The following is a 23,568-nucleotide window of genomic DNA, read 5'->3' on the forward strand; positions in this document are numbered from 1 at the left end:
TGTAGTTAAAGATGTTAATAAGTCATTATTAAAGAGTTTTAGACCTCAAATCTACATTAATAAATGTCATAAGTCATTTACAGTTAAATTATCAAATATACAGTTATAAGTCCTGATTAAAGTGTTTTAATCATCAAGTCTGTAGTAATAAATGTTAATTAGTCATTATAAAGATTATAATGAACACTTAATAATGTGACTGTGAGCAGATTTGTTTTACTATATTCTCATTTATTAAATGTTTAGACACCAATAAATAATTGATAAAGCGCTTTAATCATTAAATCTGCAGTTATAAATAATATAAAAGGTTGTAATAACATAAAATATGTATTATAAACACTTTGCAGGCGAGATATAAGGACATCTTTAAGTGTCTATTAATGTGTTTGTGTCAACAATTATGAATTTCCCCTATTAAGACATATTTTATATCATTTAAACTGTTTTTGCTGTGTCGTCATTAATATCTGTTTATACATCAGACACCATTTGTAGTTATAGTTGTTGATAAAGCGATTATAAACTCTACACAGCTCACAGCTTCGTTATAGTGCGTCATGAGCCATTTATTAAATATAAATACTGTTTGTTATTGTTCCAGTTCTCCGTCACACCGAGTCGTTTCAGTCTCTTCACTTCAGACGACGTCACGATGAAGTGGACCCTCCCTGAGAGGCACTCGAGGAAACACATTATTGTTCTCACCTCTCCGTGTCCCCACGCTGAGAAACGCTGCTTTGTTGCTCCTCAGGCATGTTAGCATGTGATGCTAATGGGCTGTGTTTCCGCCCGGGGAGGAATGTGTGAATGCTCGGCAGCAGCAGTCCTGGAGGCTGCCCCAGCTCCGAGGGAGAGTCGGCCCGGCCCGGCTCTGCCCAGCCCTGCAGCTTTAACACTCAAATATGAGTCACATGCTTCGACAGCTCAGAGTGCTGACCAGGGCTGGCCCTTTGTTTTAGCGACAGTGCCTCCTTAATAAAGGAGAATCAACACTTAATGGCGGGGCTTATGGCCGTGCCACACATGCCAGGTCTCGTGGCTCATCAGTCCTGGGTCTTCTCCTGAGCTGCAGTAATGCCAGGCAGTGTGACAGCGGCGTCTCTGCGGGGATGATGCAGTGGCGTGCCACGGCTCTGACAGCGGTGTAATTGGTTTGTTCGGCTCGGGAGCGTCTTCCTACAGGCCTCCGCGTAGTCGTGTCGCGCTGCTGCGACTGCTGACTTACCCTGAGTCACGAGGAACTCCGAAGTGGGCTAATATGAGAGTTTTTCACGGCTCGATTATTCACTGTCCAAACGCCAGGGGAGTGTTTTCTGGGAGCGGGCCGTGATTCATTGCAACTTTGACACATCTTCCGTGTGTAGTGCGGCCTTTTCTCTCCTCATTGATGTAGGTGATACTCACTTTATCTGCTGTGCTCGCCCACGCGTTCGTAGTCTGAATGCCCCGATGCACAATCAGCAGCATTATGAGCGACCGCAGTCGAAACGCCTCCTCGTTCTTTTACTCTGCTTCCACCGGCAGCTGTCTGTCTTATTTGAATATGTGGGCAGAGATAAATCAACACCTCTTTCTGACAAGTCGACTCTTAAGAGGGTGCTGCTAAGGGCTTTATTAATGGTTAGTAAACTGATCAACGAGGGCTGCAACTAGCGATTATTTTTCTATTATTTAGTTTGTTGGTTGTTTTGTTGGTTTGTCTGCAGGATTACACAAAAACTTCTGAACGGACGTCCATGAAACTTGGATGGAGGATCGGTCTCGGCCCAGAATAAACCCCTTTAACTTTTGAAGCTGATCCGGGAATCTTCGGATCGACATTTAGCTTGATCTTCTTTACGTTTTGTTTGTTTTGACCTTGTTAGCTAATGAGTAAAGCTAATGCTATAGCTACAGTGAGCTTAAAAGTCCTAGTTGGCAGAGTTTGTTCCATTCAGACGGAGCCAGGCTAGCTGTTTCCCCCCCTTGTTTCCGGTCTTTATGCTAAGCTAACTGTCTAATGGCTGTGAGAAACACGAGGAGGGTGTCAATCTTCTCATTTAAGTCTTGGCAAGAATGTGCTTGAGCATTTTTCCCTCTACTGAGCTGAAAAGACTGAGTGTCTTGCTGGAGGATAAACACCTGCCAGAGGAATCTTTCACGATCTTTCTTAAAAACTTGTTTTGAATAATGGCTGATAATCGACCGTGAAACTGTAGAAGGTGATTTAAACTCGGATCTGAAAGGCTTTTGGCTCGTCAACGTGTGGTAATCCGGGCCATTGCTCTCCCTTTAAACACATGATGAATCCACTTGTGTCCATTGTGCGTGCGACCGTGCAGAGGGACGTATAGAGGGGCACTTTGGCTGCTGTGACAGGGCGTCTCTTAAAGGCCTAAATGGAGCTGTGTTGCATTGGTGCCCAATGTTGTGTGTAAGTCTGCCACTTGAGGCAGCTGGGGCTTTGTGTCTCAGTGGGTATCTGTATCTGAATGGGAGCGACGCCATGGATGGCTGATGAATGACTGTGTGTTCATTACCATCCCCGTCCCTCAGTCCCATCACAGAGACATTCACAGTCCCCCGCAGGTGTCCGAAAAGGCTGCGCAGGCATCCTGGGTCCAGATCCGGAGAGTTCGGGGGGACTCTGCTGTCCCATCCTTCTCTGGTGACAACGGTGGTCAGTGAGCTGCACACAGAGAGATGTTGTGTCGAGGCGAGTGAAAGCCCTCAGGCCTCCGCTCTTGCACTTTGAGGGTCTGTGAAGGCCTCTCAGCGCTGTGCACTGAGGCTGCTGTCAGCTGATGTATTTGGGGTGACGGAGCTGGAAAGAGCCCAGTAAATTTTAACACATCAATGCATAGAAGGAGGCGCTCGCTCGGGGAAGAGAGACGCTGCGAGATGCAGCAGGAAGAGAACAGTCAGCGCTCTGTGCTCTACATGTACCTCCACTCTCATCATGTGCAGCACCTGTAAAGTTTAGAGACAAGTTTTGCCGCCCACTCGCTTCTGTTGTTCTCGCAGCGGTGACTAACACATGAACTTTACACGTCATCACAATCCTGGACTTTGAAACTAATGATTATATGAGAAGTCGCTGATCTTTAAAGTTTAACGTGGATGTTTACTTCCTGCTGCTTCTGTCTGAAGCATTTTATTGAAAATTTGGACTTTTCTCTATGGAGTTTGGTTCAGTTTGGGCTTCATGAACTATAGCTGTAGCTAACAATTGTTTTTATTATTGATTAATCTGGAAATAATGGTGGTTTCTGTAATGAATTTGTTTGTTAGATGTCAGTAATTAGTTTAAAATGACAAAGATGACATAAACAATCAGCTTGTTTGATCCAAAAACAGTCTGAAATCCCAAAGATATTTAGTTTACAGTCATATAATATAATTATGAGAAGTTTAAAGTTTAACGTGTATGCTTACTTCCTGCTGCTCCAAATTATTACTCTCTAGAGTCTAAAAACAGTCTGTCTGAAGTGTTTTATTGAAAATGTGGAGTTTTTCTAATGAGGTTTGGTTCAGTTCGGGCATTATGAACCACAGCTGCAGCTTTTCTTTATTTTCTTTACTGATTAATCTGCCAATTATGGTATTTTCTGAATGAATTTGTTTGTAAGATGTCAGAAAATATTTTAAAAATGACAAAAGTTATCACATAAACGGAGAAAACATCGCAGATTTGACAGACTAGAACCAGTAAATGATATTTCTGCTTCAACAAAAGGACTGAAACGATGAATCGGTTCTCTAAATTTCTCATCAGCTCCAGTATGAACAGCGACACTTGAACTTGGATGCACATTAAAGGGGCTGCGCTAAGCTGAAAATGAAAGCCTGGGAATGTAATCCAAACAAACAACAGGAAACGACCCTAAATCACTGTGTTTTACGGGTGTAAGGAAATGGATGTTGACATTCAATAGCCAGTAATTACCCGTGTTTAGGAAAGCAGGCATGAAAAAATGAAGCCGCGCTGCAGATTTGACCCACAAACTCTCACTTAGAGAGGGTAGATTATTACAGACAGTCAGATAATTCACTTTTTCCTACCGACACCGTGACGACTGTAAACACAAAGTCCACTTTCTCACCACGGTCTGAAGCCGAAGGGAGCAAACAAAGTTCAGCGTTCTGCCTCTTTTTTTATAATCAGATAACTTGTTTGCAGCTTTGATAAACAAAAAGAAACTTGCTTTAGCTTAATTCTCTCGCTGTTGTCGTTTGTGAATTTGTTCCGTTCGGCGAGCGTTTTCCCACAGAGACGGATAGACGTGAGCCGGGCCTGATTCAGGATAAGGTAATCGTCCTGGATCTCCTGGGAGGAAGCTGAGAGGCTTTAGAGATGCAGCTGTGATGATGACATCGCTGAGAGAAAGTGGCCTGACCATTTCACACAGCTGCAGAGAAGATATGTGTTATTATGAGGCTCGGCGTTGTGACAGCTGTGGATGTAAAAGAAACGAGAGCGGGGCGCTCGTGTCGGGATGAAACTCTCAGATACTTTAAAACTCTTCAGGTGGATTTCCTCGTCGAGATGTTTCGGCCTCTCGTTGTGACGGAGCAGCTCGACGCGCGTCGCTTTCAGGTCGCCGCTCCGCTGCGAGGGAGTTTATTGTTGACAGCCAGCTCGAGCATAACTCATCGCTTCGGAGAGACTTTGGAAAGTGATTTTATTTGATTTCACAAGCGAAACAGGCCCGAGATCAGACGAGGGTACGCCCTAAATCCGTCTTCTCACTGCTGTGTGGTCCAGAAACCATGTGAGAAGTTTGGATGGAGGCAATTTGTGGTTTCTAGAAAGCGTTTTAAAACCGTGACTCAGCCTCCACCTGTTTTCACCTGAGTTCACCTGCCTTCAATTAGTATCTGACTTCCTGTTACATGAGGAGCTGGAGTCGTCGTCACAGGTGGTTTGGCTCTGAAGGAAACATCGAACCTCTGGGCTTTTTTCTGTCAAAATGGAGACAAAAACATCTGGATTAGTTGATTTACACATTAAATATTACAAAGTCGGCTCACTTAAAGGAAATTCATGGTTTATCACAACTTGGCTTTTAGTTGTTGTAGCTCTGGCCGTCATTTGTTACCACTTATGATGATATTTTTTTTATTAAGCTAGTTGCTGATGGTTGCCATGGTCTAATAAGTCAGTTTAGGGGTGAAGTTTGTATCGACAAAACTGCTGAGTGCATTGAAATGAGCGTGACTGTGTTTTATTGCTCATGAATTCAACTTTTCATCTGTGTGAGGACGAATGTGGAAGTCCTTCGTTCAGAGCTCCTCATGTTTTATGTCCAAACGTCTCTTTAGTGACACCAAGAGAAGCCCTGATGGTGGGAGTTGTAATAAACTGGATTTTTTTCTTTAAAGACGCTGTCGGATGAGCTGTGGGTGTGTTATTATATCAATATCTCTGAATCTGATGCCACTATATGAGCAGCAGCAGCAGTGCGTATGCAGCCTCCCTGTTATAGGCATGCCTGGACTCGCCCTCCTCTATACGAGCTCCTTTAACACGAATCTCTGAGCCTTTTGGGCCCAAACAAAGACGGAAAACATTCCAGCTATGCAGCGAAGTACCTTGCCCCTCGCACAGCGAGCGTGCTGGGACCGAGCCACCAGACCCAGCCCTGCTGCTGCTGGACCGCAGCCAGTTGGCCCAGATTTGAAGCGCATGGCTAGTGCATACACGTGCCCAGGTATGCATGCTATGTGAAACAGCTTAGATAAAGGTGCACTTATCATAACACACACATGCTCTGACGCTCTGTTCCCAGCGCTGCAGCCAGCCCCTCCACGAGCTCCTAACGAAGGCGGTAAACAGCAAGAAACCATTTCAGTCCGGCTTCATCTGCGCTCTGCTTCCTATTGTACTCTCTGACCTCCCCCCACTCCAGTCTGTTTGTCTCGCTCGCAGGTCAGTGAACCAGCCAGCGAGCCGACAGACCCAGCGCGCACACACACAACACACACAACACACACACATGTTCACGCTCCCACAGAAATCACTCCAGCAGGGTGATTTTTTTGTTTTTTTCCTGATTCGAGTCAAACATTCACACATGACTGGATTTACAGAACAGGGGTGTTAAATGAGCTCCCCGACACCATCGAGCCCACGTTAGGGTCCATTAAATGATTAGTCCCAAATTAGCCGCCTTGATAATCAATTAGCTTCTTTGATTTGTCTTATCTGATAGTCAGCTGTATATTTTGGGTTTTTTTTAATGTTAGTGAGACAAAACAAAGAAAGAAAACAAGGAAATTGTCGCATGCAGTTTTCTTTTTTACTCATTTCTGACATTTTATAATCAGCAGATTTATTTAATTAATAGAAAAATGAGAATAGTTGTTTTTTTTCCATATTTTCTGTATTTTTTCAGGGAATAATTCATGAAACACTTGATGAAGAGAATCCAGATCTTGTGGATTTAATTCTGTTTTATTAGACGCTTGATTTAATTAAAGGGGGCTTGGCGAGGGTATGCGCTCTACCGACTGCCTTTCTAGTTATTTTTATTTTTATTTACAGTTTTTATGTTTCCAAAGGTCATTAAGACAATTTGGGGCAGTGGTTGCCCTAAAGGTTAGAGGAGGATTAAATCTGGGTGGCGCTTCACCCTCATTACTGCCACTGAGGTGCCCCTGAGCAAGGCCCTCAACCCCGACTGCTCAAGTGGAGCTGCTCACAAGTCAGACTGTGGTTGTTCGGGGCAGCTTCAGGTGTGAATGTGATCAAAGACAATGACGCAAACATTAAGACGAGGAAGGGAGACGTTTTTCTCCACAGCCGATTATCATTTTCCAACTTAATCGGTCACTAGTCCATCCCGGCCTCTCAAGTCCAATGTGAGCTCACGTTTCTTGTTGTCGATCCAAAATAAATTGGATTAAATTCAATATAAAGCACAGAGAAGCAGGAAGTCTCCACATCTAAAAGTGGATCCTCCTGTTAACTGACTGACTAATAGCAGTTGTTGCAGCTCTGATCTGAAGACGGCAGGTTTCACTTCCTCACACAATCATTTCATCATTTCTCCTGAATCTGAGTCAAACTGATGACTGTGACGGAAGTGATGTCACGTTATTGTCCGCACAGGAAGCTATCGCTGCTTTCTAGGAAACCTGCCACCGAGCAGATCCTGCGGTATCAGTGGACTTCATGTGTCCTGTGATGCTCTGGCAGAGGCCTTGTTGGGGAGTTTGTCTTCGCAGGCAGCCGAGTGACCGCTGCAGCGGTTGCCGAGCTGACAGGCCGGCATGTGAGGAATCTGCGTCTGAGGTCTGAAAAGGGAGCAGCTGGGAGCGAGGGGGAAGTGGGCGGCTCGCTGCCGAGACACCTGTCCTCAGTGAAAGGCTCCTCTGTCGAGCTGAACAGGTGTCGCCGGAGCAGTTAAGCCCTTCACTTGAAGCGAACACACTCTGAATTATAGTCATTTATCCTCAAGGGGCCACATCGATGTTAAGGTCAGTGCCCGGTTGCCCCTCAGCTTCCTTCCTGCCAGCGCTCGTCCTCTCATCAGCTGGCCTGTTTACCAAACAGCTCAATGAGTCCGTCAAGTACACTACCTCCCTTGTGTTGTGTCAGATATGTCAACACAGAGTTAATGCTCCCAGCCTCCGTCTTCCTCGCTCCACACAAGCCAACTATTGATCCCATGAAAGGAAGTCGCTCTGTCAGGTGCACGTCCAGATGGATCCTTCAGGATGAGGGAGCGCTTGTTTTGTAGACTCGGAAACGGCACGGGATCGGCTGATTGTCGGGGGGGGGGGGGAGATTAAGAAGTTGCTTCACTTGGCGACTAACGATCAGTTTTATTATTGATTAAGGATGACTCTCGTTAAAAGGTGTCTTCAGACCGCTTGTTCAGTCCAACACCCCAAACATTCAAATATTAAAATGTTGGTTCATTGGGGAAGGCGAGAATCGGCCACCTGTCCAATTCATACATAAAGATAACTGCTGCTAAAGGCCGCTAGCTGCTGCTAACACACAGCTAGCTGTCGTTAGCTAGTAAGCTCAGTTAGCTGTGCAGCTAGCGGTCGTTACCCGACATTAACTAAGGTAGTTTGGATCGGTGGGGGAGGGTTGGTGTTGTTTACTGTCGGACCATCGCCTCTTGAGGTACAAAATGGCTAGCTTGCTAGCTTCAACAGATATGGAGCTCAAAACCTTGTATTCGTAGGACAAAGAAAACTAGAAAATATTGTCAATTAAGTAGCTGGAACGAGTGGATCGTTCCCACATCTGGTCAGTCGCAGCTCTTCAGGATCACCTCTGCTTATTTAATCAACTTGTTGCAGAAAAACGCTGGTTAATCTTTACATTTAATGTATCTGACAGAAAAGCAGTGACGACTTGGTGGTGACATCTCCACCAGTCTCTATAATACCTCTTTGTATCTCCGTCTTCACTCCTCTGCTGCTCTTTTATGAGCTGATTGAGAAATCTTGTCATTTATCTCATTGTTGCTCCCGGCAACAGGGGCAGGTTGAAGACTCCACGCCGGAGGAACAATGCAGCCGAGGCGTTCTGAAACAAAGGAGGCGTTTTTTGACGTCAGCGCCTCGCCTCGCTGAACAAAAGAAAACTGCGTCCACGAAGCAGAGAAGTGGACGGACCGCAGGAGGCTGCAGCTCCGAGCTGGCTCGCGGTCAGCCGGGCAGAAGGAGGGCGCGCTCAGGCCCGGAGGCGGCTTCCTGTGGTTCTGTTGGACTGTATCTGCATGTGCTCGTCACAGATTCAGACCGATAAGAGAGAGCATGTCTGAGCGGTGATTATACGGGAGGATGATCGGAGCAGCGAGCAGTGATTGTTTATTTTTTGTGAATTAGTGCGTGTGTGTGTGTGTGTGTGTGTGTCAGTGAGCACACACACCTATAAAGCCCTCACCTTCCCTCCCGGTTACCATGGACACAAAAGCACAGGACCTAAAATTGTCCCTGCCGGTGATGTGCACACCTTCACACACGCTGACAAATCAGGAAAAGGAGCTTTTTCCTGCTCGCGGCTCAGCGAAGATGCAAACGAGCCGGGAGCTGAGACCCACGTTATATAACCGCTCGCTCACTCCGACTGCTTTACGGAGGTGAGCGGCAGTCGAGGGAGGAAGTTAGGACGAGGCTGAGAGAGACAAAAGTTTGCCGTTGACTCACGACACATCAGACTCACGGCTGAGTCTCGCAGACTTTGACGAGTCCAAACCATTACCCGGCCTCTTCAGCTCAGCGTGACCTCAGTCTGCCGGAGAAACTAACTCTGATCAGTTCTCACAGCGTTCAAATCAAACAATCAGCGAGTGTCGAGTCGTTGTCAACATCTCCTGTAATGGTTCTGCAGAACCGGACTCCTTTATTAGCCTCCAGCTCATTAAGGGGTGTGTCGCTGAGGGCGTCGCACATTTTCTCTCTCTCAGAAGGTGTTCTTGTGGGATCGGACTAAAATAACTCGCTCGCACAGCAAAGCTGATAATGGTTTACCCACACCTGCTATCAGGTCAGCTCGAGAGGCGTGTGTGTGTGTGTGTGTGTGTGTGTGTGTGTGTGTGTGTGTGTGTGTGTGTGTGTGTGTGTGAGAAATGCTTATCTATGACGGGCAGAAAAGAAAATGCAGCTGGTTAATGAGTGCAGAGCCGTTTCTCTCAGATTGATAAGGTTTGTGTTCAAAGCAGTGACCTACAAACGACAAAGAGCGCTGGATGACCTCGATCTGCAGCTACAGACGACATGAGTCAAGTTTACGTCCAAATGTAGGAACAATTGTCGCCAAATATCCAGAATATCAGCGAAATAATGTCCATAAAGTGAAGAAACTCACAAACACAACACGGATTAATCAATGAATGCAGCTATTGAATCAATCGCCAGCTGTTTTGATCATGACTTCATCATTTTTGAGTCACATTTCTCTGGTTTCAGCTTCATTCTCTGCTTTCTTTACTCCTCTAAGCTGAATATCTTTGGGTTGTGGTTGAACACAAGACATTTGCTGACGTCGTCGTGGGCTTGGAGAGAAACTGATCAGCGTTTTTCAGCATTTTGAGGCCAAACAACTTGTCGACAGTGAAAACAATAACAGAATCATGTGATAGTTTCTCTGTAATCAGATTAAAAGAGTGAAATTGTGGGCGTGATTGCAGATTTCTGTGCGCAGCAGTGAGCAGGTGTGGGTTAATTAAGAGATCTGTGGTCCATCAGAGGTTACTGGTCGGACAGATTACCTGCCCGCCTGCTGCTGTTGGTCTCGGTGGCTGAGGTGAGATAATCTGCTCGCCGGTCCGTCTCCTCCTGGACGAGATATCAGACTGTAAAAACTTCTAGTCTGGCTGCAGATGATGTTTTCCATCTCGGCTTGTTTACACTTTTTGCTCCACATGTTTTCTGAGGAGTCGATCAGCGATAGAAGAATCGGAGGAACACAGTAGATTTCCTTTGTCTGGCTGTTGGCTTTGGCATTGAGAGGGAGTCTCTCATAAACAAGCAGAGCTGAAGCACTCTGCTATAAAACGTGATTCATGATGAGAGTATGCCAAACGGCAGCTAGCCTTTCCCTCTCCTCGGTGCCATGAGCTCATGTGTCTATAGGTGCTGCTAAATCGTGAAACTTTACCTCTAAGTGGCCTCTGATTGATGCGTCGCTCGATCGGTGGCCGGGAGCGGAGTAAATCGTCTTTAAAGAGAAGCCGTCCCTCTCGGCTCCAGGCCCGGGTGAAACTGATCTCGGTGGTTTTGGAGCTCGTAAAAACAAAAAACCCCACGGAGAGCAGAAGGAGGTCGTTACGCCGGAATAATGAGCCTTTAGCGGCGGCTAACAAGCCGTTGGCAGGCTCCTCTTCGTTCTTCCACGGGGGGTGAAGACCAGCGTGACATAAAAAATAATAATTTTGACAAACAGTAAGATTTAGAAAATAGCTTTACAAGCCAAGTATGTGTTCATGTACGAGGCATTTGGGCCGGCTTTTGACTCGACTTGCCCAAGAAGAAGAAATGATGATGTGCTTGAGACGTGGATGAAATAAGTCGAGTCAGGAGTCTAGCTGAGGGTGAGGAGGGCTGAGATGTCCGTCCACTAGAGCGATGACATGTCTTCACCGTGTGGCTCTGCAGCAGTGCAGCACTTCGACTTCGATGGCGTGCAGCGATTGTCTTCTTCCCCTTTTCCTTCTTCTTCAGTGGTGGATCGCAAACCAACTTTAAAGAGTATATCAGAGTGTGTAAATGCTGCTCTCGTTCAGCCAATGAAAGCAAGACTGGTAAATAACCGATAAGATAAAATTCCCCGTGACGGTCCGATGTTGTGTTGCAGAGATATCGACGGAAGCTAGCGTGCTAATCAGCTAGCCCTGGCCCGTCCCAGTCCAAAAACTCCTTTGCTAGCGGCGTAAGCACCAACACTCACCCGGTGCTCCGAGCTCCCAGTCCGGACCACTAGCTGCACGGCTAACCGAGCTAACTAGCTAATGGCACAGCAAAGTAAAGAATAGAAAGGACCATCATGTAAAGACAGTCGGCGGGTTGTTAGCTGGTTGCTGCAACAGGGAGTAACAGCAGCTAACGTTAGCTTCACACAGCCCCTTAAATAAACATCCTGTGCAGACATCAAGTTTCCTGGACGACACACATTTATACTGCAGAGTTCACACACTGATTGAAAATGCACAACATCCATTTTGCCTCGTTTTGACGGACAGCTTGTACAACAGCCCCGGAGCGCATCGCTGCCTCCACACTTAATCTGTGTTAGCGCTGCGATTTCACGCCGTGCTTCATGATGATTGTGACTCCAACGGCTGATTCATTAATGCCGTTTGAAGGCGACTGTGTCTAGCGCTGCTTTTTTTTTCTCCGATTGCCATATGCATACAGTTGGCAGGCAGCTCTCTGTGTTTTTTTTTTTAATAGGCCGGGGCGATGCCTTGGCAAATCTCCGAGCCGCTCCGTCCAGTGCAGCATTCCTCAGGATTAGCGTGGCAGCGTCGCGGCTCCTCGAAGCCCGGTCGCCATCGCTGCAGATCGGCCCCCTTTCTGAGCAGAAATCTGCCCTCTCGGGCTAAAATTAGACCCGCCATCTGTGATTAAAACAGCTAAAATTCGCACGTGTCTGCAGGAAATTTATAGCATGTAAGTGCCTCCATCGCTCTCTTGTTGTCTGGCATCATTCGAAGCTTTCGCACGAGTGTGACAGCGGGTAGTAAAGATGGAGAGTGGGGTATTTCACACCTTCTGCAACCTTGACAGCAGCTTTTAGCACTTTTTTCACAGGCCAGCAGGTTCCTCCATGCATGTGCGACATGTTTAAGCTCAGGACTTTCATTGATCTCCGGGGGCCCGCGGTCCTCCGCCCACCGCCCGACCGCCCCTTCAACCAGATCAAACGTGAAGCGTCTCCTTTCAAAGCCCTCCATCTTTTTTTCCTTTCATGCACGCAGCGCAGGCCCTCGTGCATGCGGTTGCTCCTCCGTTGTGGTGGTCTGCGTGGGTGAGGGCGACTGCACTCATGCATGCATGAGGCTCAGCTCCCAGCTACAACCGATGGGACGGACTCCCCCCCCCCCTGCCGCCCTGCGCCCAGATCAGCAGCAGTTAATGAAAGTGGATTGATTTCCCTGAACCTCCTGCATACAGAGTGTAATCTGAGGGGGGGTGAAATCGACCAGGAAAACAAAAGATCCTACAGCGTTTCTATTACATTTGTGGTTTTATTTGTTTGATCGCCTGCCAAGCGCAGTAAAAAAACAATCTGTGTAGGTATGAAACTGCATAACTGAGATTGAAATCCATATCGGGACAAGTCGTTTCTTTCAACGGGGCGAGAACGAAGAACTGAGGAGATTGTTACAGCGCTCGTGTGAAGCTAATAGCCAGTTAGCTTACGCAGTCACACGTCAGGACATTTTGTTTTTATTCTTTAAACAGCTGAAGTATGAAGAGAAACAGACAGACGAGTGTAATAATCTTCTGGATTATTTCTTTGTTTTGCTAAAGCGAAGCTAATTAAGCAGCTGGGCGTCGTTTGGTCACTAGCTGCTGGCGCTATCCCTAAATGTCCTAGGCCAAATATGAAGCTACAGCCAGCAGCTAGCTATCTTAGCTTAGCATAAAAGCTTTGTAACGTACAAAAAACTGAAGTATAAAGAAGACACAAACAAAACAGTGACGCCGGGTCGTCTGATGGATTATTTATCGGCGGCGCCAGCAGACGACCTTAGATAACGCTAAGCTAATAAAGCTATCTTTGTGCTAATGGTCGGCTAACTAACTAACTGCTGTTTTTTATTCCCTTAAATGTCATTTATGAATAACTTCTTTGTAAGTGGTTACATGAGAAGATCTTATCTGTCTGTCTGCCGAATATGAAGCTACACATCCAGCAAACCGGTTAGCTTAGCACAAACACTTGAATCAAGGGGTGGGGGGACAAGCTAGCGTGTCTGTAGCTATTTAAAGGCAACAAAATCCCCCTCTGAAGGTCACTAATTCACGTGTTTGTTCAATCTGTAGCCGTGTTTCTAGCCTTTATGCTGGTGTTAAGCTAACTAGCTGCTGGTGCTAGCTCCCATGCTAACATGCTAAAGACTGTGGTGTCAGAGTCCGATCAGGCTGATGGAGGGAGACGCTGCGAGGGGGATTATAAATACTTGCGAGCGCCGTCGTCTCCCCTCCTCACACACTTAAGGATGGATTATGGCATCTCAGCCCCGCAGATGGCTGCTCCTCCTCCCTCTGGCCCTCCCTCCTCCATCTATTCATCCTTCCTTCCTTCCTTCCTTCCTCCTCCTCCTCCTCCTCCTCCTCCTCCTCCTCTGGCAGGTGGCTCTCTTCCCGTTATGGTTTGCTATCATGTGTCTGAGCTGCACCTCTGGCGAGTCGATGAGTCATCGTCTTAATTGCTCACAAAGTCTGATTTTTCAGCCTCGGCAGCATTTATATAATGACGCGAGCAAACGTTTCCTTCAAGGAAAAGAACATAAAAGCATGAAAGTGTATTAATTACTTCCTATTAAGCCCTTCAGATAACAGTAACCTTATCACAAATGGAGAAATCAGGATGCTAACAGGATTGTTACGGCGCTAACCGCAACATGTGTCACTCTGGTGTTTCTCTGTGACACGTTTAAGCACAAAAATGGAAATACCTGCTCTAAATAGACACTGTTGGCCACATGTGTACTGTTTGTTCTCCAGTATTTTTACATAATGTATTCTTCAGTGTATTTTGTGTATTTCTGTGTTTTTCCTGCAGAGATTTCTCTCATGCGAGAAGCCAGAAGAGCACAGAGTCCTTAAATAAACGTACAGTACGCGGCTCTTTATCCGCCGCACAGCTTGACATTTAGAGGAAAAAACACAAACTGAGAATTTGTTAACCTTTCGGATGCTTTATAGCTGCGTGAACTCGCTCACAGATGGCTCGTGCACACAAATGTCAGCCCGGTGAGGTGAACTGCGAAGGAGAAACGAATATCATTGCATAAGCGGTGATGTCACGGGCGAGGACGGCCTCAGGTGTCCCGATCCACACGGCGTCCGTGTGTGTGTGGTCGTCAAATTAAACAAAAATCCCAGAAGCACCGAAAACCTGCTTTTCTTTTGTTGCAGTTTGTAATAAAAGCAGCGTTTTTTTCTATCTTGGTCCACATTTGGTCCACAGCGAGTGTGTTACATGGGGCGCTGCTGGAGATGAAGCCAGGGAACGAGGCCAGACATCCGCCCACGCACACACACACACACACACACACACACACACACACACACACACACACACTCTCGTAGTAGTGCCTTTCTTCCACTTGCATCATTTTTTTTCTCTCCTGCTTTGGCAACACAACAAAAAAGTAGTATTTGTCTGGATAAAGAATCATAAAATAGAGATTTTTAAACTTAAACCTGCAGCTCTGCTCTGATTTTATGTGAATGTGTGCGATCACCGGAGGAAGCCGTTGAATTTTCCGCCCGTCTTGTCTTTTTTAGGGTTCGTCTGACGCCGAGTCAGATGTAGTTTACGTCCGTGTCGTCGATGACCGTGACCTGCAGACTGTCAGCCATTGTTTCATACGAAACAGCTGCCGGTGGCTGTTAGCGACAAGCGGAGGACGTCAGATGGGATTTTACAGGTGTCGTGTTGTGTTCTGCCAAACTCGAACAGGTTCGACCCAAAACCTGACTGAAGAGAGACGACACAGACGACCTTTTCATACATTTTATAAAATTATAGGGGGGCGGCAGGTTGTAGCAGCGCCATAAAATAAAAGAAGAAGATGCTCTTTAAGTCTAAGTAGGCCTAGCTGTCGATCAGGCTAGCTAACATACTGTATTCTGTTTCAACTTACGCTGTATGCTAACATCAACTTGCTAAATTGCTCGCAGTGACAATCCTAACATGCTGATGATTGGCTAGCAGGTTTACCATGTTCACCACCCTAGTTTAGCATGTTAGCACGCTAATATGACCTATTTTAGAGCCACGCTGTTAGCATGCTCACCTGCTCACAATAACAAAGCTAACATGCTGATGTTTTTGCTAGCAGGTACAGCCTTATATTTACCATGTTTGCCATCTTAGTGTAGCATACAAGCAAACATTAGTGAGATCTGCTTATTCCAGCCTTAGCATGGAGGCTGAGTTAACTTCCTACCTACTATTTTGGTGACTTTATTGTCAGATATTATAGTTGATGACCAGGTGAAGCCTCGCTCAGTGAATCAGACGCCGACTTGTTCACAGACGTTAGCGTTGCCTTCCTGTTATCGGCGGCAGAAGAGGATGTCATCGCAGGCGTAAGAGAGGAGCTCATGCACAATATAATCTCTAGAGAGAAACCACAGGTATGGACAGCTTATCTTGTCGGTATTAAATCCCACACAAGAAGCTGTCACAGCGCTCTCTGTGTGGATGTCCCACACAGAGAGCGCTGTGAAGGAGCAGCCGATCCACCTGTGGGCTGATGTGTCATCACACTCCTGTGGAAAGTAGGAGCTGCTCCTCCCTTTTGCAGACAAACAAGAGGGCTGGAGAGAGCTCGGGCTCGGAGCCAGATGGATCAGCCGTGGGCGACAGGAGCTCTGCGCCCGCGGCGTATCAGCTTCCATAGGTGGAAACACCACCCGGCCTCGGCCCCCGTCACTCGACCCGGTTCAGGGGCCGGAGCTGACTGCTCACGTTAGAGCGCTAATCCAGCCAGTCGTGAGGACGAGAGGACGAGGCAGCGAGAGCGAGTTGTTTCAGAGAGGGATTGTCAGGTTAAGAAGCAGCTCAGCCTGCAGGCGCTGCTAGAAGGGGCTGTCGCACCTTTAAGCTGTGTCCCACTTCCATAATGAAGACTTATAACGTGTTTATTATGTGTAAAATGAGCTGAAGACTGAATTATTTTTATTCTGGGGTGGATATGAACTATTGTTGAGCCGCTCACAGGCAGATCCTCAGTTTTCATTTGGAAGAAATGAAAAACAAACTGTGGGTTGTGGTGAGACGGCTCCAGAGACAGCTGGGAAAACATCAGAATAAACTGTTCAATCTTTGGAAAAACATTTTTGCTTTTCTCTTTGTGAAGTTTCCGTAATTAAAGCAGCCGTCCAAAGTCACACTTCATTTTAAAGCCAGTAGAAAAACCGCTGAGTAGCCTGATTTATTCTGTATTAACAGCTAGTTTATCTTCACTTCTACAGTCAGTGTACTGTGAATATTCTTAGTTTATACAATATATAATATTATATTATTATATTCTGCCTTATTTCACCAGCCTGACCTCTTAATCATGCATCATTTCATTAAAGCTGCAGTGTTTCATCTCCTCTCTGCAGAACAATGACCAACAAAAGATAATCATTTAAGAAATAATTTGACATTTTAAGAAATACTATTATTTGCTTTCTTGCAGAGGGTTAGACGGGAAGCTTGATGCCACTCTCATGTCTAGCCTATATGCTAAATAGCATGCTAACTCGCTCACAATGCAATGCTAACATGCTAGAAGGTATAACATTAACCATGTTCAGCAACTTAATTTAGCGTGTTAGCTTGCTAACATTGGCTGAACTAGAGCCATGCTGCTATGCTAACATGCTAGTATTTAATTTTTTTTTAAATTTCTAATTCATTTAGCATGCTAGCATGTGCTTATTTAAAGCCATGTCTAGTATTGCTAAAAATGCTAACTATCTTACAGACCCATGTCTGTTTCTGAGTATTTGCTGCCTTTCTGTTCACGCTGTGTTCGACAGAACAAGTCATTCGTGTCCTTGGCGTCTGGGAATGGCACTTTTAGCTATTTTCTGAATATATGTCTTTAAATATCTTCTTTTAAATTTCATTTTGGTGGAGAAATGGTCCAAAACCCCCCAAAATACTTAATAATCAACTATGAAATGAAGTGAGAATCAGCTACAGGAGGCTCTGAGGAGAGAAGACACCACACACAGTCGTAAACACACAAGATGGATTTGGGAGATTACAGAAACTATCTGAGATGAAACAAGACTCCCGTTTTCTCCTCGACTTCCTGAGAGTTTGGTTTCAGCTGTGAGACTGGAGGCCACTGCTGGACTTGTGTGTATATAAAAGTTAATCCCGGTTATAACTTGAAAAGACAAAAAGGGTTCAGGATGAACATAAAAGCCGGTGGTGAGCTCCCGGAGGAGATAAGTTCATTCAAGGCCTCCTGATGCTGTCTGAGTCGATGAGGAAATACCTGGAGAGAGCCTGAGGTCTGTTTAATGTGTCAATGTGCCGCAGACGCTTCTGATCCGGTTTGTTCAGTGAGTCTCGGCCGCCGCAGTCGTAAACACAAGGAAGGTTTGTTTAGGAGTTAATACAGAGCCGGTCTCAAGGTTACTCTGTGGACACCGACACGTCCCCCACCGTGTGGCCTGCAGGCCGGTCGCTGTCGCCAGCCCTCTCGCTCTGCGACCGGTGAGATTAAACCTGAGGGGATTTGTGCGCCTCACCGTCTGCCCGTCAGGAGCCGTGATGAAGCGTGTTGTGACGGCTGTCCTCGTGGCATCAGCTGCGTGAATGGACGGCTGTTAAATCTGCACCTGAAAAGAGGATCTCAGGGATTCGGAGGGTCCGAAGGCGACGACGAGCGGGTTCGTCTCACCTGCAGAGGGCTGGATGTGTTTTCCACAGGTTAACACGATGTGAGGCGACTTCAGCGCTGAGCAGCTGTAGAGCCTCCGCGGGACAGAAGGAGGCGATGAAAGTTTAATGAGGTGGTCGTATTGTACTGTATGCTGTCCGGTCTTAAGCTGCTCCCCTGTGACATCCCAACTTGTTTACCAGCCTCTCGCCCTGGTTGTCATTGACGAGGGTGTGAACTGTGGTCAGAGATCAGTGGGAGAAGATTGGTGTGAAACTTGTTTTTAAAAGAAGCCGTTTGTGAGGTGCAAGTTACCACTTGTGAGGTTGCACACAAAAGGAGTTTTCCCTTTGGGCTTAGTGTAACAGTTGTGTTTATCCTGTAATGCAGCATTAGGGCTGCAACTATTGATTAACGCCTACTGATTAACTGCAAATTTTTTTTTTTATCATTAATCTAAGGCCCAAAGCTAACACATCTGACAAATGACCCAAAAAAAGGCTAATTTCTGCCTAATAAAGAGTCAAACGGGGACGTTCAGCTAATGTTTTGATCAAATGTTTCACAGTTCGATCGACGTCGGCCTCGAGTCAAATCTGTCACGAGGAGAAAAGATCAATTAGCGGATCAACAATATTAATTGGAAACAATTCTGATAATCTATTAATCGTTTCATTGAGCAGCTTATAAGCGCGAGAGCTTACAGCCATGATAGCAGCTCAGCGAGGGCGTACGTTAAGCTTAATGCTAATAACTAGCATGATAACTCACCCACAGTGCTAGTGCTAACATGCTGATGTTAAGCTAGCAGGTGTTAACCATGTTCACCATCTTAGTTCAGCCTGTCAGTATGCTATCATTAGCTTATTTAATCCCACACCGCTAGCTTGGTACTGACTATAGGCACAATGAAAGTGCTAACACGCTAATGTAACGCTAGAGCCATACTGCTAGCACACTCTCTTGCTCGCCTTCTCACAATGACAATGCTAACATGCTGTTTAGCGGTTAATGTTTACCATGTTCAACATCTTAGCATGTCAGTATGCCCATAAATAGCTACTTTAATGCCAGAGCATTAGCATGCTAACCTGCCCCCAATGACAATGCTAACATGCAAATGTTTAGCTAGCATATACAGCCTAATGTTTACCTGGTTCCCCCATCTTAGTTTAGTGTGTTAGCATGCTAAAACTAGCTAATGCAGAAACACACGCAGGTGTATAGATAGCAGGGATTAACCATGTTCAACACTTTAGCCTAGCACGACGGTATGCTAATTTTAGGTAATTTAATGCCACGGCGCTAGCATGTGAACACACTCACAATGACACTGCTTAGCCTAATTGCTGATTTTTAGCTAGCAGGTATAATGTTACCCTGTTCACCATCTTAGTTTAGCGTGTTAGCATGCTAATAGTCGCTACTCTAGAGCCACTCTGCGAGCTCACCTGCTCACAATAAAGCTTGCTGATGTTTAGCTAGCAGGTGAAATATTTACCATCGTAGTTTAGCATTTGAGCGTACGTACATTTGCTAATTTACGACCAGGGCACTTTTAAAAATGCTAAAATTGTTAAAATTTGAATCCTTGGGGTCTGGAAAGCTGCTGTTTGACATGTAGACACAAAAATGTAAGCAATTTATTTGATAAACGAAGCAAAAGATTAAATGGGTACATTTCTCGCTGTGTTATCTCTACACTCGACTAGAAAGCCCTCAGCAGTCAGAGAAACTGTTAGTCTGACGACGGGATTGAAGTGGAGCTGGCTACACATCGGCTCCACCTCTCGCTGCTAATGCGCTGTCACAAAGCGGCAGCGAGTTTCCGCCTCGCGAGCGACCGAGAGAGTCGAGCGGTGTCATCGAGTGGCGGGGGGGGAGCCGAGCACATGAATGCGTGGCTGCCGGGAGCTTCTCTGCGAATCGTCCTGACAGCCTGTGACTCGGCTCTTTTCGCCTGTCGGCCTCTCTGTGCGTCACGTTCGGGGGGGGGGGGGCCCGAGCTCGGATGTGGAGGGGCCCTCCGGCTGTCCCGGAGCCGAGTGGCCTGTCGCTTCCCATCTCGTCTTGCAGTCGCTCTCTAATACCTTTCGCCGCGATTCCTCCTGCGACGGACGACGAGGACAGTAAATGACTTCACGCCACACATGAGGTGCTGACCGGGCCCCTCGCAGCCTCTAATCGATTGACCCTCTTTTACGGCCCTGTCGCGGCTCGTTAATTGGTCTCCAGCTCCCTGCTGACACGCTGACCCTAATGGAGGAGAATTACTGCTGTCTCGTCATGCATTAACCTCCCCCTCCCTCTCAGGCCTGTAACCTCTGCTCCCATCCCCCCCCTCCCCGGCTTCATAGCGGCTGGGTCCACACACACACACACACACACACACACACACACACACACACACACACACACACACACACACACACACACACTCCTGTCCTGTCACATGTCGCCGGGCCTCTGGGATTCAGCGGTCAGGTGACGCTGCAGCCTACCAAGTCAAAGCACCGAGGGGCGAGTGCTTACTGTTTGCACACTGTTGTCCCCGTAATTAGTTTAAATGTAATTTAGGCTCAGTCGGGGGTAAGACGGGGCGGGGGGGCGGGGGGGGGGCCTCTACGCATGAGAGGTCAGATCGAGCTGCGGGGCATGTGACTCCTCGAACAAAGCACATTTTTGTGCATCGCGGTCGTCGACTTTCACGTGAGAAACACAATTATTTAAGCAGGAATTGAGACGGCAGACGTGGAGACGAAGATCCAGAGACAGCAGGGGGGCCGGAGGCCGACGTCTCCAGAGATCAGCCCCCCCCCCCCCCCCCGACCGCCTTCTTAAGCCACCCTCGTGCGTCAGGATGGTTTCACTCGTGCAGCAGCGGCTCACCACCAGCGGCTGCTGGCTCCATTATTTACAAGTGTGAATATTTCATGACGACATCAGGGTTTGGGGACGCTGAGCCTTAATAAGCTGTGGCACTCGCCCAGTGAAGGGCTCCTCTGTGGCGCCGCACAAACTGCACTGGGGTTTTGTAGTAAAAACAAGAGGTCTCAGTCTTAGTTTGGGTTTAAAGTGCTGCAGGGGGAGAAGAACAGAAAGCTCCTCTCAAACCGGCAAATCGACAATTTTCTCCTGAGGAAGAGCCTCGAGCGATGAGGCGAGCTCACGCTGCTTTATTCTCAGGAAACAGACGCCTGTTGAAGCTAGACTGAGAAACAAGGGCACCAAACTCTGACCTGAGAGAGAAACAGTGACAGCAGCTGTGGAAGTGGATCATCAGTCATCTCCTCCACATATATTATAAATAAACCCATCGGGCTCTCGACTCGTAGTAAAAGTGCCTTTCAGCTCCTGTTGTACTCAGTCAGGGTCGCAGTCAGTCGTCACTGAGCGCTGAGCGTCTGATCGTCCTCCAGGTTGTAAACAGTCGTCTTTATTCTGAGCGATTTCCAATAATAACGAAAGCTTTTCTGCTCTTTTCTGTTGCAGCGAGGGCGTCTTCAAGTGTCCCGAGGACCAGCTGCCTTTGGACTATGCCAAGGTACAACACACCCCTGCACACACCTTCACACACCTTCATGGGGCCCAACGAGGCTGTTAAAGGGCCACATTTGGCCCAAGGGCCGCCATGAAACTTAAAAGTTTGACCTGATGGTGGCGTAAGATGAAAAGTAAAGAGGGTCAGCAAAGTTATTACAGTTAATCTTAAGGGGGAGATCAACAGCTGTGACGAATTTCATGGCGATGCATCCAGAGGTTGTTGAGATATCTCAGTCTGGACCAGAGTGGTGGACTTTGGGCCGAACCACCGGCTGAAATAATGAGATTACAACGAGTATTTAGAGGTGGAACATGAAATAAAACAGTAAAACAATCAGGAAAGCTTCAAAACATTGTTAGAAAACACATTAGATGTGGCAGAAGTGACAGAAATAGTCAAACCACAGGTGCTGGAAACATGTAAATAGACTCGTGTGCCGTGATCCGACGAGAAACATGCAAATCAGAGACGCGGCGAGCGGCTCAGATCAGGACAAACACATCATCCTGGTGTTGGATCCAGATATAGTTTAGATGTGAGACACAAACTGAAGAGAAAGACGGTTGTAGGACGCTGACTTTGACTTTAAAGTCTCATAATAACAGCGTGAAGGCTGCACGCTCCCTCCAAAACAAGCTCCCTCAGTCCGGCAGAGGAGAAACTGCATCTTAATTTCAACTCGGCTCTTTTTTCTCTTTTGTTTTTCAAAGGCGGCTCATCAGATCGAGCCCGGAGGGGAAACAGATAGTGACTGACTCTGTGTGCAGAGGACGTCTCTGTCTCTCTGTCTGTCCCACGTGATGTCTCTGCTGTAAAGTGAGGATCGGGACTGAGCAGTAAAATGATCGCCTCTGTTTCTGAGCAGTTTTTGGCATCAATTGAAAGCAGACCGCTCCGTGTAGCTGGTTAGCGTTAGCCTTGAATTAGCCATCAACCCCTCGGAGCTGCAGCAGTGCAGGTCTGCATGCTGAGTAATCGCAGGGACTCCCCGCGGTGAAGGATGCGCTCACGGCACCCCTGTCACACGTTGTTATTCACCCAGTCGCCTGCAGATCGCCCCCTCGTCCTGGCGGTCCTCGCTCGCTGCACGCTGTCCTACGACCGGGTGCAGTCGTTAAAGTCATGGTAGCAGTGTGGGACTAACAACGGCTAAAGCAGACAGAATAAAACCCCCCAAGTTGGAGCTGCGAGGAGCTTAACCCCTCCCGATCTGCCCGGGACTAAAGTTATTAAAAGGTCATCACAGTCGTCTCCCTGCAGAGTCCAGGACGGGAACAATGAGAGGTTCAGTGTTTTCCCTCTGTCGCCTCCTCAGTGTGATTTAACTGTAGATACAGACCAGGTTTAACAGGCGGAGATGCTCTAAAAGGCCGGACACGATGAGATGGATGTTTCCTGAGCGGCGGCGCGTGAGCGTCAGCGAGCTGCTGTTTGTTCAGAGGGCTGTTGTGACATTTTGAGGAAGTGGCTTTTCTTGTTTGACCAGCGCTTAGCTCGCGTGACGGCACGAGACAAGGAGCCGAGCCGTGAATCCTCAGCACGGTGTACTGTAGGGGAGGATTTGGGGCGTTTGGGCAGAAAACTGACTCATCCCCGATCGTTCAGTGGCCGAGGAGGAGTAAATCTTCTCCCCCTCAGAGGTCCTGCAGACCCATAAACTCAGGCGCTGCCGCTGCAGCAGCTCAGTTGACTCACTGCTGCAGTTTTCTTACACGAGCAGACAGTTTGACTTTACAGCATTCAGCTCAGGGTTTAGTCTCATTTGATAAGATGCAGGAATCAACATATTTAATGTGTAAAGGGACAGTTCACAGTTATTTCTCACAGGGGGGGAACAGCTGGCCTCTGTCCGCCTGCCAGGTGTGTCAGAGATTATCCATCTTAAAAAGTTGGAGATAACTTCCCTAATCATAACCTTTATGACCTGCTCCTCTCCTCTTAACCTCCTCATGACCT

The 23,568-nt window shown here is 47.0% G+C and overlaps 1 protein-coding gene across 1 annotated transcript in view; it reads left to right on the forward strand.

Moving 5' to 3' along the window:
- The window catches only part of traf4a (tnf receptor-associated factor 4a), a 34,681-nt gene that overhangs the window by 4,822 nt on the left and 6,291 nt on the right, over positions 1–23,568 (forward strand). Inside the window, exon 2 of the mRNA XM_073491786.1 lies at positions 21,561–21,612. Within this exon, the coding sequence (XP_073347887.1) occupies positions 21,561–21,612 (52 nt within the window). The remainder of the gene's footprint in view (positions 1–21,560; positions 21,613–23,568) is intronic.

This window comes from Pagrus major, chromosome 2 (assembly GCF_040436345.1).
Source record: "Pagrus major chromosome 2, Pma_NU_1.0".
Lineage (NCBI taxonomy): Eukaryota > Metazoa > Chordata > Actinopteri > Spariformes > Sparidae > Pagrus > Pagrus major.